Source organism: Coprinopsis cinerea, assembly GCF_000182895.1.
Source record: "Coprinopsis cinerea okayama7#130 chromosome 5 map unlocalized cont3.5, whole genome shotgun sequence".
NCBI lineage: Eukaryota > Fungi > Basidiomycota > Agaricomycetes > Agaricales > Psathyrellaceae > Coprinopsis > Coprinopsis cinerea.
This window is the reverse complement of record NW_003307540.1, coordinates 2,290,968-2,304,348: the sequence shown is the minus strand read 5'-3', so window position 1 is coordinate 2,304,348 and position 13,381 is coordinate 2,290,968. Positions and strand designations below refer to the sequence as shown.

The 13,381-nt window shown below is 51.0% G+C and overlaps 6 protein-coding genes across 6 annotated transcripts; 3 read left to right on the top strand and 3 right to left on the bottom strand.

The window, feature by feature from the left end:
• Positions 1-119: 119 nt before the first annotated feature.
• Positions 120-2,877, top strand: CC1G_01376 (glutamine-tRNA ligase; the record flags this gene model as incomplete). The annotated part of the gene is made up of 6 exons (XM_001837412.1): positions 120-399; positions 453-524; positions 581-795; positions 848-1,316; positions 1,370-1,667; positions 1,725-2,877. 6 exons carry the CDS (start codon positions 120-122, stop codon positions 2,875-2,877), a joined length of 2,487 nt encoding a protein of 828 aa, XP_001837464.1.
• Positions 2,878-2,937: 60 nt separating this feature from the next.
• On the bottom strand, positions 2,938-4,959 carry CC1G_01375 (alpha-tubulin). The gene is made up of 8 exons (XM_001837411.2): positions 4,929-4,959; positions 4,783-4,863; positions 4,606-4,637; positions 4,341-4,551; positions 3,984-4,285; positions 3,755-3,927; positions 3,546-3,700; positions 2,938-3,493 (listed from the first exon to the last, which is right to left on the bottom strand). Exons 2-8 carry the CDS (start codon positions 4,841-4,843, stop codon positions 3,087-3,089), a joined length of 1,341 nt encoding a protein of 446 aa, XP_001837463.1. The 5' UTR covers positions 4,844-4,863; positions 4,929-4,959; the 3' UTR covers positions 2,938-3,086.
• A 315-nt stretch (positions 4,960-5,274) lies between these two features.
• On the bottom strand, positions 5,275-8,731 carry CC1G_01374 (lipase/esterase; the record flags this gene model as incomplete). The annotated part of the gene is made up of 14 exons (XM_001837410.2): positions 5,275-5,404; positions 5,460-5,677; positions 5,727-6,173; positions 6,223-6,516; positions 6,568-6,630; positions 6,677-6,896; positions 6,948-7,689; positions 7,746-7,868; positions 7,923-7,962; positions 8,021-8,312; positions 8,369-8,417; positions 8,471-8,490; positions 8,543-8,636; positions 8,689-8,731. 14 exons carry the CDS (start codon positions 8,729-8,731, stop codon positions 5,275-5,277), a joined length of 2,775 nt encoding a protein of 924 aa, XP_001837462.2.
• A 419-nt stretch (positions 8,732-9,150) lies between these two features.
• On the bottom strand, positions 9,151-10,252 carry CC1G_01373 (hypothetical protein; the record flags this gene model as incomplete). Its single annotated transcript, XM_001837409.2, has 7 exons — positions 9,151-9,250; positions 9,300-9,646; positions 9,701-9,724; positions 9,779-9,816; positions 9,869-10,058; positions 10,113-10,160; positions 10,214-10,252. The coding sequence occupies 7 exons, from the start codon at positions 10,250-10,252 to the stop codon at positions 9,151-9,153; spliced, it is 786 nt and encodes a 261-aa protein (XP_001837461.2).
• A 976-nt stretch (positions 10,253-11,228) lies between these two features.
• Positions 11,229-12,303, top strand: CC1G_01372 (hypothetical protein; the record flags this gene model as incomplete). Its single annotated transcript, XM_001837408.2, has 4 exons — positions 11,229-11,305; positions 11,361-11,625; positions 11,676-12,006; positions 12,062-12,303. The coding sequence occupies 4 exons, from the start codon at positions 11,229-11,231 to the stop codon at positions 12,301-12,303; spliced, it is 915 nt and encodes a 304-aa protein (XP_001837460.2).
• A 191-nt stretch (positions 12,304-12,494) lies between these two features.
• On the top strand, positions 12,495-13,329 carry CC1G_01371 (silencing group B protein; the record flags this gene model as incomplete). Its single annotated transcript, XM_001837407.1, has 6 exons — positions 12,495-12,515; positions 12,574-12,643; positions 12,787-12,874; positions 12,935-13,044; positions 13,098-13,226; positions 13,277-13,329. The coding sequence occupies 6 exons, from the start codon at positions 12,495-12,497 to the stop codon at positions 13,327-13,329; spliced, it is 471 nt and encodes a 156-aa protein (XP_001837459.1).
• Positions 13,330-13,381: the final 52 nt, after the last annotated feature.

Sequence of the window (13,381 nt, the reverse complement as noted above, 5' to 3'; positions counted from 1 at the left end):
CAGAGGACCGAGAAAACTCGAGCTCTCGCCTTGACCACCATCTCCTTCACCTTTTCATTCTGATTACGGCCCTAATCGCGACACTCCTAACACAACTTAACCAGCCACACGCTCTTTAAATGTCGAAACCCGTCGACCCCAACATCGAACTCTTCAAATCTATCGGCCTCTCGCAGGCCAAAGCAGCAGAAGCTGCCAAGTCTCCCAAAAGTGCAACGATTTTGAAGGAGATTATTGAAGGAAATGCAAAGATCGCTGCGGGTGTCGAGGAGAAACAAGCGGGTCTTATCGCTTCCCTATCTGTCTCGCTAGCCAAGGCGGATTTGGGTGCCCCCGAGAGGGATTATGTTATCAATAAGATTTTGAATGGGGATTTGAAGACGGTGGATCAGGTTAACGGTATGTGACTTTCACTTTGACCTATACCCTGTTGTTCATTGTAACCCTTTTAGCCGCTGTCAAATACCTCCAAGCCAATCCATCCCCCGTCAACGATGCTGAATTCGACAAGGAATGCGGTGTTGGTCAGTCCTTCGCCCTATCTGCCATTGACAAACTTTTTGACAATGGATTCTACCAGGCTTCAGCATCACACCCGAACAAATCTTTGAACACGTCAAGTCGTACCTTGCGTCCAATACCGTTACGGGATGGGCAAATCTCGGTGCTGTGATTACGGGCGTCAAAGCCAACCCCGACCTCCGCTGGGCCGCCCCTGTGGAAATCAAGAACGCAGTAGAGAAGGCATTTTTGGAGACCTTTGGACCAAAACAAGCTGCTCAGCCCAAGGCAAAGGTGCGTCCTACCACCTGGGCTCAAGCTGTGTCGTCTTATCTTTCGTTTACAGGAACCCAAGAAAGATACCAAACCAAAGGCTCAATCGTCTGAAGCGGCCACCCCAGCTCAATCGAGAAAGACTGTATTCGAAGAAGGTTTCCTTGGTAACCTCCACAAACCCGGCGGAAACCCTCAAATCCACCCACACCTCCGCGAAGCTCACCTCGCCGCTACCGGTGGAAATGTCTGGACTCGTTTCCCTCCTGAACCCAATGGCTACCTCCACATTGGTCACTCCAAGGCCATCTTTGTCAACTTCGGTTATGCGGCTCACCATAACGGCAAATGCTACCTCCGATACGATGATACCAATCCAGAGAAAGAGGAGGCAAGATATTTCGAGAGTATTTTGGAGATGGTGCGATGGTTGGGATATGAGCCGTGGAAGATCACCTATTCGAGCGATTACTTCGACCAACTGTACGAACTCGCTGTGGAACTCATCAAGAGGGATAAGGCATACATCTGCCACTGTACTCGTGCGTTTTAATCTTCCCTAATCCTTGACGTATTCTTATGGAGGTCTTTGTAGAGGAGGAGATCAAGGTTGACCGAGGGGAGAAGAGGGGACAACCAAGACCTTGCATTCACCGCGATCGGCCTATCGAGGAATCACTTACTGAATTCGAGGGCATGAAGAACGGCAAATACAAGCCCAAAGAAGCCTTCCTGCGCATGAAACAAGATTTAACCGACGGAAACCCTCAGATGTGGGATTTGACCGCATACCGAGTTTTGGAAACTCCCCATCATCGCACTGGAAGCAAGTGGAGGATATACCCAACTTACGACTTCACCCATTGTCTTGTGGATAGTTTCGAGAATATCTCGTGAGTGCCATGTTTTTAGGGGAGAAGAAGATCGGTCGGTATTGACCTATTTCGCAGACATTCCCTTTGTACCACTGAATTCATTGCCTCGCGCCAATCCTACGATTGGCTCTGCGATGTGCTCGAGGTCTACAAGCCCAGACAATCCGAGTACGGTAGACTCAACCTCGAAGGCACCATCATGTCCAAGCGCAAGATCCTCACCCTCGTCGAGGAAGGATATGTCAACGGCTGGGACGACCCACGTCTCTACACCCTCATCGCTCTGCGACGACGAGGCATTCCTCCTGGTGCCATTATCTCCTTCGTCAGCACACTCGGTGTCTCCACCGCCCCATCCAATATCGAGATCGCCCGGTTCGAACAGAGCGTCAGGCAGTACCTCGAGAACTCTGTTCCTCGGCTGCTGATGGTACTTAAACCCCTCAAGGTGACCCTCGAGAACGTCCCAGACGACTATGTTACCTTTGTCGAGAAACCTCTGCACCCCAAGATCCCAGAGCTCGGAACTGCCACCATTCCCTTTAGCAAGGTCCTCTACATCGACGCGGACGACTTCCGACTTGAAGACTCCAAGGACTACTTCCGCCTCGCACCAGGGAAGACTGTCGGATTGTTCCAAGCTCCCTATCCCATCACCTGCACTTCGTACAAGACGGATCCAGAGACGGGCGCCGTTACCGAGCTTATCTGCAAGCTTGAGAATGAAGGCCAGCTGAAGAAACCTAAGGCTTTCATCCAATGGGTTGCTGAACACGCGCCTTCCGGAAGCCCTGTGAGGATCGACGAGACGCGCATCTTCCACCGGCTTTTCAAGAGCGACAAGCCTGGTAGCGACTTCAAGAACGATATTGCACCCGACAGTCTCGAAGTCGTGAGGACGGCCATGATCGAGGTCGGTTTCTTGCCGTTGGCGAAGAAGATGCTGGATGATGCGCGCAAGGAAGCCAAGCAGAGGACAGAGAAGGCCAACAAGGAAAGCGCGCCAGCTGCTGACGATGACACTCCTCACGCCACCGCTGAACAGTTAGTCGGCAATGAGTGCGTGCGCTTCCAGGGACTTCGGGTCGCATATTTCGCGCTCGACAAAGATGCACGGCTCGAGTGCCTCAACACTGCTCCTGAGGTCAAGGCCGAGAGGAAGCAAGGGGATTATATCGTCCTTAACCGCATCGTTAGTCTGAAGGAAGATTCAGGCAAATCATCATGATTTAGAGGTTTATGGCATAGAACTTGTCTTTGCGAATTCAAGTTAGGTATTCAGTGGAAGTATAAAATGTGAATGCATTAGGACAGGGTATTATTACGTTTCCATTATGAAGTCATGAAAATCCACCAAAAAGAGAAACGTAACAGGTAATAACATGAAGGTCGTGAAAAAGTATAGCAAAGAGTAATCATCGAAATGAAGTAGACAAACTAGTATTCGACCTCCTCGACGTCAGCGGAGTCGATACCAACCTCCTCGTAATCCTTCTCAAGAGCAGCGAGATCCTCACGGGCCTCAGAGAATTCACCTTCCTCCATACCCTCACCGACGTACCAGTGGACGAAGGCACGCTTAGAGTAGAGGAGATCGAACTTGTGGTCAAGTCGGCTCCAGGCGCTGGAGATGGCGGTGGTGTTGGACAACATGCACATGCTGCGGGAGACCTTGGCGAGATCACCACCAGGAACATGGGCGGGAGGCTCGTTGCAGATACCGAGCTTGAAGCCAGTTGGGCACCAATCAACGAATTGAATGGTTCGCTTGGTCTTGATGATGGCGACAGCAGCATTGACGTCCTTGGGCACGACATCACCACGGTAGAGGAGAGCGCAGGCCACTGGAGTCGAGTTAGCTGAAATGCCTCCAAGAGATGCGCAAGAGATACTGACTGTATTTGCCCTCACGGGGATCGCACTTGACCATCTGGTTACCAGGCTCGAAGCAAGAGAAGGTCATGTCGGCAACAGAGTTCTGCTCGTGGTGAGCCTTCTCGGCGGAGATGATGGGAGCGAAGGTGGCGAGAGGGAAGTGGATGCGAGGGAAACTGGAGATGGCTTTAGACGATAGATACCGCGATTGCAACAGGATCGACACTTACGGAACCAAGTTGGTCTGGAATTCGTTAAGGTCGACGTTGAGGGAGCCATCGAATCGCAATGAAGCGGTGATGGAGGAGACGACTTGGGCAATCAATCGGTTCAAGTTGGTGAGACTGGGAGAAACGATGTTCAAGTTCTTCTTGCAGATGTCATAGATGGCCTCGTTGTCGACCTATGAAAGAGCGAGTCAGGCCCTTGTCAAGATTGCTACGTGGCAACGGTCCTTACCATGAATGAGCAGTCAGAGTGCTCCAAAGTGGTGTGGGTCGTCAAGACGGAGTTGTAGGGCTCAACAACGGAGTTGGCCAAGGTAGGAGCGGGGTAGACGCTGAACTCAAGCTTGGACTTCTTGCCGTAGTCGGTAGAGAGTCGCTCAAGGATGAGGGCGCCGAAACCAGAGCCAGTTCCACCACCGAAAGAGTGGAAGACGAAGAAGCCCTGAAGGCCATTGCAATTGTCTGCGAGACGGCGAACCTTGTCCATCACGGTGTCGATTTGCTCCTTGCCAATGGTGTAGTGGCCACGGGCATCTACAAAGTGAACTTAGTACCTCATAGGAGACTCCTGAGAGAGAGGAGTACACACAGTTGCTGGCAGCATCCTCCTTTCCAGTGACGAGGGTCTCGGGGTGGAAGAGGCTTCGGTAGGGACCAGCCTTAACCTCATCGATCACGTTGGGCTCAAGGTCGATGTAAAGCGACCTGGGCACGTGTTTGCCCGATGCGGTCTCCGAGAAGAAAGTGCTGAAGCCACTATCGTTGGTTGAGGGCGACCCTTCCAGCAGGCGACCATCAGGCTACATATAGAGCGGACTGTCAGAAATAGCCACATCGCGGGGCGATCCACTCACGCTGAGGCCATGTTCGACGGTGTAAAGTTCCCCTGCAAAGATCATCCGATTAAGCCATCATGCCACTTCATCACCCCAAAAGCACCCCAGTGTCGCGCTGGACGACGCGTCATTCCACACGACCTCGCGCCCGCCGTCGACCGCGACACTTTTGGGCGCATATACAAAGAGACTTACAGCAAGCATTGCCGATCTGGACACCAGCCTGACCAACGTGCACGGAGATGACTTCACGCATTTTCAGAGAAGATTAGGAGACTTTAAATTGAGAACGTCGTCAGCAGCGAGCTCGTTGTCGACGACAGCGATGCTTGGGTACTCACAAAGAGAAATTGAGGAGAGAGGGATGCTGCGATGGCACAACGAGGTCAAAGGGTTTTCTTATAATTTATGGCATGTCACCATGGATTTCCCACGTTCACGTTCAACGCCTCATGTCGCTCGTGGTCTGTGCGCGCGGACCCTTACTAGTAGCTGCAAGGGTCTCTATAAATTAACCAAATCTACGATATATGAAGGCGTCTTGTCCGTGATATACTGATAGGTATATGTGCACCTTAACCTGGGAAGTTGTGGAGAGAAATTGAAAAGAATGTGTATGTTTTCCGTGAACGTATTCCTGAAGCCTGCCATGCGGCGTTCCCCAATCAATAAATCGCCCCAAAGCGATTACTTAGCGTTAAGTTCTTCTGGAGATGGGGTCTCTCGCGAATTCGAAACGCCAGAAACGCGTTGGACCGTGTCGACGGTCGATTTAATCCCGTCGGAAGCCTTGGCGGCACTCTTCCGCCCCAGATATCTGTGATCGAGCGCTCGTCAGCAAAGCGGGGTATTCAAATGGGACTAACACGCACGTTAAAATCTTGTCCCACATGCGGAGGCCATGCATAGCTGTAGCGGGAGTCGGCTGGACTTGTTCCTCCGAAACCGATTGCTTGGGTGGTGCATTAGGATCATCGTGCGGGTCGAACGCAGCACGAAGGACATCCGATTTCTTCAAACGAGGAACAGTTTGGTGTGTTACTGGTGCGGTGTGGTAGATGCACTTTCGAAGTAGAGCAAGTGCTTCGGGCTAGGAGTAAAGTTAGCCTGAGTTCTAATGGCGAAATTTACAAACTCACAGTGTCTCTCCGGCCAGCGATAGCTGAGGGTGGAGGCCTCTCCTCGCCCAAATCCAGAGGTCCCCACCGGCGATGCTCCTGGACAGCACCTATAGAGTTCTGCCTGGCCAACGTCGAACCCCCGGTCTTCTCGTCCCCCAATTCGGGTATATGGATCGTCTCCGGGAACGCTGGATGGACTAGCCCTTGATCCAATGCATTTCTTAAAATACGCTCAGATTTGGCCTTGAGTTTGACTCTCTTGGCCACCACCCGAGACGCTGTCGCTTTGAATCTCTTGTCCCATTTCTCTTGACCGCGGTACCAACGCATGGCGGGTGCTTCCTTAATGACGCCAATTTGACTGGGAGGGATTTTGAGGCAGGGGATTTCGTCTCTGGGTTCCATATGCCTGACTCGAGCATGTATGTCCACGCGCTCACAAACCATGAACACGTCTGGGATACCCTGAGGATAGTCAGCAAATGCTACTGTCAATCAACATGCCAGGACTTACACCTTGTTCTATCTCCCCTCCCGCTTTGCTTGGAGTTTCATGGCGGTTAAGATCACGTTCCACCGAGGGTTTGCTCGAGATTACTGCATTACCAGCGAGCTCCTCATTTTGCTGGAAAAGGCCAGCCGCATCTTTCTCGTCCCGTTCCCTTTCCCTGGAATCTCCTTTCTGGGGTCCTTTGACGCCATCTGGTGACCAGTGAAACTCGGGGAAAGGTACACGGTCGATGTAAGCAGATTCATTCTGTGTGACGTGCTTGACGAACTCTGCGATAGAGCGATATGCATATCTTGTCTAGACTTGAAGCGTTAGTCGCCAAGCGATTTCCCCTTACGAGTCACATACGCTGCTGGCGAACATGAAGACAGTTAAGACGTGACACATCCCGTCGAAGACTTGGAGATGGACCTATGGACAGGTCAGTCGAGAGGCCACCTGAGATAGCGAAACGTACCTTTGTAGGTTTAGTGAAGTTCTTGACATTCTCCTTCTGCCTCTGCGAATCCCGAACCAGACCTTTTCGAGCAGGGAACTCGCTTGGATGGGCAGCACGATGAGCCAGGTATATGATCTCGTCGCGCAACACCTCTCCATCCCCGGCGATAATGTATAGGGGAGGCAGATTCCCTAAAGAACCTTGCAATGTGGGTGAAACGAGAGGGTGCGTGAGTTGCCTGGGAGACGGGGAAGTTAGAGAAGGAACTACTTCAAGGTGAGAAACTTACTCAGTCAAAGCGTATACTTGAATCTGTGAACGCAGCTCGAGTGGAACCTCACTCGAGTTCTCCATCAACACTTTGGGAGGCTTGGGTTCCCAACCCTCGGGGTCATTCTCGAGCTCTTCGCGACATCCTTCGTCTACAGTTGCAGAAGGTACTTCTTCAATCTCATCATCCTCAGGGCTCTGGGGTTTGGACCACGCGTCTTCAACTTCGTGCACTTCAGGGTTAGCTTTGTCCGGGTATTTGTCCAGCATTTCTTCTTGGGTTTCAACGGGATACCCGCCTTGAGGGATATCCCTCGTCTCCTCCATGATCTTCTCACGTCCTTCCGTTGGCTTGAGGGTATCGGCGTGGCCCGGCTTAGGCGGCGGGTTCGTCTCAGACCGGACTATCCGTGGACCATTGCCTGCATTGGGGTCAACTGGCCAGAGGGCAGAAGGTTTGGCAAGGAATCCGTGAGGTGGGATGATATCCTGACAGGACAGATCAGATAGTGCGGTGCTGCAAGGAAGGAGAGAATAGCCTACAGTTTCCGTGTTTTGCATCACACTGGGAAAACTATGCGTCAAGTCCACCCATGGGCTGATCAGGACAGCTCCAGCTGGCATCGGGAGTTCCATGTCGCGTAAAATCGTCAATAAGGACAGACATAATCCTCCTCCAGCAGAGTCACCGGCCAGAACAATCTTATTAGGCGACACGGGAGAATGGACTGCTCCTGGAGGTGGGCGGATCAAGTAAAAGTCTGGAGGCCTTTCATCAGTGCCACTAATCGCACCCATGTTTGGGGTGAATGCTTACACGCTGCGAGAACATCCTGGACTGGACAAGGCCATGGGTACTGGGGAGCCTTTCGATAGTTGACTGCAAAGGCTCTCCCGCGGAACTTACGCGCATAGCGTAGGATTTGGAACCTGTGCGTATCTGAGTGAATCAAGTGAGTTACTCCTCATGGTGGGCCTGTTTTTAAGTACTCACTGATGCTTCCCCAGAAGTAGCCCCCACCATGCACGTAAAGCTGAGAGGAACAATAGTGAACAAACTTGGAGCACGAGTGGAAAGCAGGAGCGATGTACCATGACTGACTCTAGTTGTTCCATTCTCAGAATGTCTTCTTCACTCCTGCCAATCTTTCGACCTTTGGCCACATCTGCCTTTTCGTCGAAGTGTTCTCGTTCTGCAATCCATTCCCCATCAACGCCGTCGAGACCGCGGACCTGCCACCATCGTTCGCCACCCACAACGTGCTTCAAGTCGTCAGGGCCAAACCAGTCAATCAAGACATCAGCAGCCTCGTTGCATGTTGTCAGTGGGATGGTTACTGGGACAGTCGCAGCCCAGTAGGGTGAAGGAATGTGTGTGTTGGTGCTGTGGACCGCTGATTAGCCTGGCTTTCGGTGCAACACTATAGTCACTATACGCACAATGCTTGCAGAGATTCGACGGTGTTCTTAGTCCCAAGATCAATGAAAGCTATGCAAAGAGTCAATTAGTCTCTTGAATTTCCCTTGCACAACCGAGTTCACCTTTGACAATGTTGAATGCCCTGGCCAAGACAGGTCAGAAAAAGGCGGTTGACGCGACAGCACTCCACGTACTGGTGAAAGAGGATGTCATCTTGCGGGGCCTCCTTGCCCTCCTTCTCCCTCTTCTTCCTCTGCTTCGGATGGTCAATGAAAGTCTTTAGGACAACTGGGATGGTTCTGTTGAGTTTACGTCGGTGGAACGGAAACACAAAACTCACCTGGCGCGATGTGGACTGCCGCTGAAGCGGTAGAAACGGGCATGGGTGCTGGCCTTGGGCGGGTACGGCCTCAGGGAGGTTTTAACTTAATACCTCATTGATATATCGAGCGGTGCATCGTCGCCGCCACGCGAACAGCTGCCTAAGAATAATGTTGCAACTGGTCAAACTTAGCCTCGACGTCATTCGGCCCTTTTGCTCCCAAAGCCCCTCCTGGGAACTTCTGGAATTCCAGGCTAGATTGCCGACAGACCTGGAATGTACGAAGAAGGAACCATTGGAAACCTTCGAAGGGCCAAGGAGTGGATTTAGTTGAAGGAGCGCATTGATGCTAGAAAAGGCAACGGTAGAGCTAAATATTTGCACATCACTCAAGATGATCCCTTAAAGGCATCCAAGAGAATCCCAAGAGCTCCAAGAGGAGACAAGACATGCTCAGCTGTAACTAATATATATACGACTTCAGATGTCGGTGTTCGGCTTGGGAATAGAGTCTAGTTCGACGATTTGCTCGAAGCCGGGATACGGAGGAAGGTTCAATCCGTATTTAGCATCCAAAGATCTCGGTGAGGTTAGTCAAGCATAACTGAACCCTGAGGACTCTGACTTACTTAGGCACAAATCGCCCACCCAAGAAGTGACGTCCGGTAAAGTCTTTGCTCCCTTCCTTCGGGGCCGTCAAACTGAGAAGAACGTTGGGGTTCAAACCGACTCCCAGCTCATTACCCTTTTCAACATCCCATCCTGATGGAATGTCCACTGAGACGATCGGAAGCCTAGAGTCGCTGAGCAGCGGTAAAACGGTATCAAAAGGAGCACGCATGGGTGGCTTGAAGGAGAAACCAAATATCGCATCGAGAATGACATCTGAAGAAGCCAGGGCCTTCTTGAGGTCCTCGACGTCATTGGATGGCGGGATGATAGGAATGTCCATGTTCTGGCATTGTTTGGCAAGACGCTAAACTAAGATTTCAGTTGCCATACATTAGCGGTTCCGCGGAGCCTACTTTACCTGATAGATGTCCTTGGATCCAGGCTAAAGGGAGGGTGTTCATTTCCCTATTGCCCAATAGTAGACGATAACTCGTACCTTGGGCATGTAAACCGTGGGGGTGTATCCAAACATTCCTGGGGGCGTGTCTTCAGGAGACATATAACATGTTAAAAAAATGTGACGCACCTAGATGCCTGGCAGCGACGAGACCATCCCCACCTTCAACCACCTCCGTTAGTCTTACAGTGGTCAACATTGCAAACCATGCCACACCTTGATTTCCAGGCCCACAACAGACCAAGACTCGTGGATAGGTTCGCTTGGGATAGACTGTAGCTAACGTCTGGGCACAGGCCAGTCCCGCTAGCTCCATCAGCTGGATAAGAAAGTGTTCATCACCATATCCATGTCAGGTCCTGAGGATCTGTACCTGATCGATGCTGAACGCCCCAATTGAGCTCATGAGCTCTTCGTCAATCTGCATATTGTGCTAAGCGCAAGCATTCAAGAATACCAGATCCCTTCTTTTACCTGTTGGGAGATTCGAGCTGAAATATACCTCAACGACATGGTGGATTGTGGTCAAGATAGGCGCGTCGTTGGCTATGTCATTGTCAATGACGTCGCGCGTCCGGACTTCTCCACGTGAGTCGCCCGGAATTGAAACTCCCGGGGCAGAAAGACAGCTTCCTGCTCTGTAAACTACCCTGACGAATCCCGCGGTTGCCACCATCATCGGACACGACGTCGGCAGCATAAAAGCAGGCGACTCTAGGTGGGACAGCCCAAAAAATGCTGTTCCTACCAGCTATTCAAGGTCGATTCCCGGTAGGAGTCACGACTTTCGTAACGCCGGTCAAGTCTCCACGGGCTATTGGAAATGTCAAGCTTCGCAACCCTGTGTCCCATAGAGCAAAAGACGTCGACAGTGCGCTGTACCTAGAAGAGGTGGCCTTTACAGCTTATTACCCCGCCGACACCGAATCCACAAAGGCAAAGAAGGGGGTGGATTGGTTCATACGGTCCGTTCGAGCATGGTTGCAGATGGGCGCTTATAGCTGACAAGTCGAAACGTACCTATAACAGGCCTATGAAAGAGTCTCTGAATGGTTTTGCTGCATTCCTTGGTGAGCTGAATGCCCCAAAGACCACAGTCAGCGTCTTATACAGTATCCTTTCAAGGCCTGCCCGTATGGGTACTTTGGCCAGTGGTTTATCTTTTCGGTTCACTGATTAAGGTCAGCGCACTCTACTGTCCGTGAACACTATGTCAAATGCCTCTTGCCTAGATGCCCACTTATCTGAACGCTCCCCTCCTGAGCCCCAAGAAGGCTGAGTATCATAGACCCCAATGGCCTCTTGTCATATTCTCTCATGGTCTGGGAGGGAGCCGGACCGCCTACAGGTGATTATTCTTCGCTAACTTCTCTGTGCGGAAAGAAATCTGATCCTTCTCTTCTTCCCTAGTCAATTCTGCTCAAGACTGGCAGCTTCCGGACGGGTGGTCCTCGCGGTTGAACACAGAGACGGTACAGGGACAACGACCATGCCTCGTTCTTGGAATGTGGATGGAAACAAGTCGGAGCCTCGAACTCTTCTCTACCTACGGGAAGCAGACATCCAGTAAGTCCTAACCACTTGTCGATTCCTGGCACTGGCACGCTAAAAATACCTAAAGCTGGGATGAAGGCAATGATGCAATCAAGAACGCCCCGTACCCTCTTCGTGCAGAGCAACTCGCCTTCCGACACCATGAGGTATACACTGCATACAATGCATTCCATAAATTCATTCACAATGACCCGGAAGCCCGAATGGACACTATCGACGGCAGTGAGTTCAACAGGAAGAGCTGGGGTCTAGACGACGTGACTGGGAAACCATTCGTCGATTGCGACAAGGACGTCGTACTGGCTGGTCATTCGTTCGGCGGATGCACAGTGGTATGTTTCCCACCGTGCTCGAGGTTATGCGCATTAAGCCCTACCTCTAGCTATCTATCCTCTCCTCGGAGCCCACCCAGGAATACACGCCAATCCCTGTCTCGCGTGCCGTTATCCTGGATCCATGGCTCGAGCCTCTCCCCGCACCGGGACCAGTTCCTATCTCGACCAAAGGTAACGGGAAGAACGCCATCAATGTAGAGGTCGACTCCGTAAAAAGTACACTCGAGGAAAACGACATTTTCGCCTCTGACACAGTAGCTCATCCTCGAATGTTGGTGATCAACTCGGAAACGTTCACTTTATGGAAAGATCACTTTGCCAGATTGCAAGAAATCGTCAAGGGTTGGGAACCGGAAGGAGGGAGGATTGCCACTCTAGGTATCTATTATCCCTTCTTCCATAGCAACTTTCCTTTAATGAATCTCCCTTCTAGTCGGCTCAAAACATACATCCTTCTCCGATTTCCCAATTCTCCCGCTAATAAGTGGGGGTACCGCAAGGAGGATTTTCAATACAATCGCCGATCTCTCGGTTGCCTTCTTGAACGATCAATTTGACGAAGAACTCAAGCATGTAAAGACACGGAAGATGGAAATTAAGGTTATCGGAGTCAAGAAGGATGGGAAGCCTAAACGCAAACTAATCGGTGATCCTGGCGATGTCATTGTCGAATAGACACATATTTTGTGGAAATTCCTACTGATCTACTAGAACCTACATAAACTGATAACATAGCCTACTTGCGTAATATGTATTGTCGTGTAGCGGCGCATTTTCGCTTCGCGACCTGTCGAGGCATGTTTGAGTTCAGGCCGCGTTTACCACCCACTTCGCCATCAAAATATTCTTGGACCGCGACCACCACCATGAACATCCGTCAAGTTCGAGTAAGTTTCACAGCGCTTCCTACAGTCATTCACTCGAAAGAACTAGCTTAAATTCTAGATAGAAGACCTCCAAGGCATGCAAGCCTGCAACTTGCACAATCTCCCCGAAAACTACACAATGAAATATTGTGCGTCCCGAATTCTGCGTTACCAGTAAACATATCGAAGTGACGAACTAGTAGAACTTATTTTCCTACCTCGGTTTTCAACGGACACCTTTGAACGCTCTTCCGCAACCTCTCGTACTGCTGGCGTGCTAAATGGCGAACAGACTTGTACCATGCCATGACATGGCCTGGTCTTTCGTATGTCGCGGAGGACGAGAACGGGAGGGTGGTTGGTTATATCTTGGCTAAAATGTAAGTCTTTATCTAACAAATCCGTTCTGCATTGTCGATAATCCAACAACCGTGAAATAGGGACGAGGATCCACAGGAAGGCAAACCTCCCCATGGACATGTTACCTCCATCTCGGTTTTGCGATCCTACCGTCGTCTAGGCCTCGCAAAGAAGTTGATGTTGCAATCGCGTACGCTGACCAACTATATCGCCGTTGTTTTGATCCTCATCTGCCTTCTCCAGAGGAAGCAATGGTGGATATTTACCGCGCAGCCTACGTCTCGCTTCACGTCCGTAAATCCAACCGTGCAGCACTCTCGCTTTACAAAGATACCTTGGGATTCCGAGTCAAGGACATCGAAAAGAAATATTGTACGTCCTCACTGCTACCCCAAGGTATTTCGTTGACGCTTCGCATCCAGATGCCGACGGAGAGGACGCGTATTCTATGGAGTTGACACTTCCCAGTAATTAACTCTTTGAAATGTCCATAAACACGTAAAACGAGTGCTAATCAGGTGATGCAA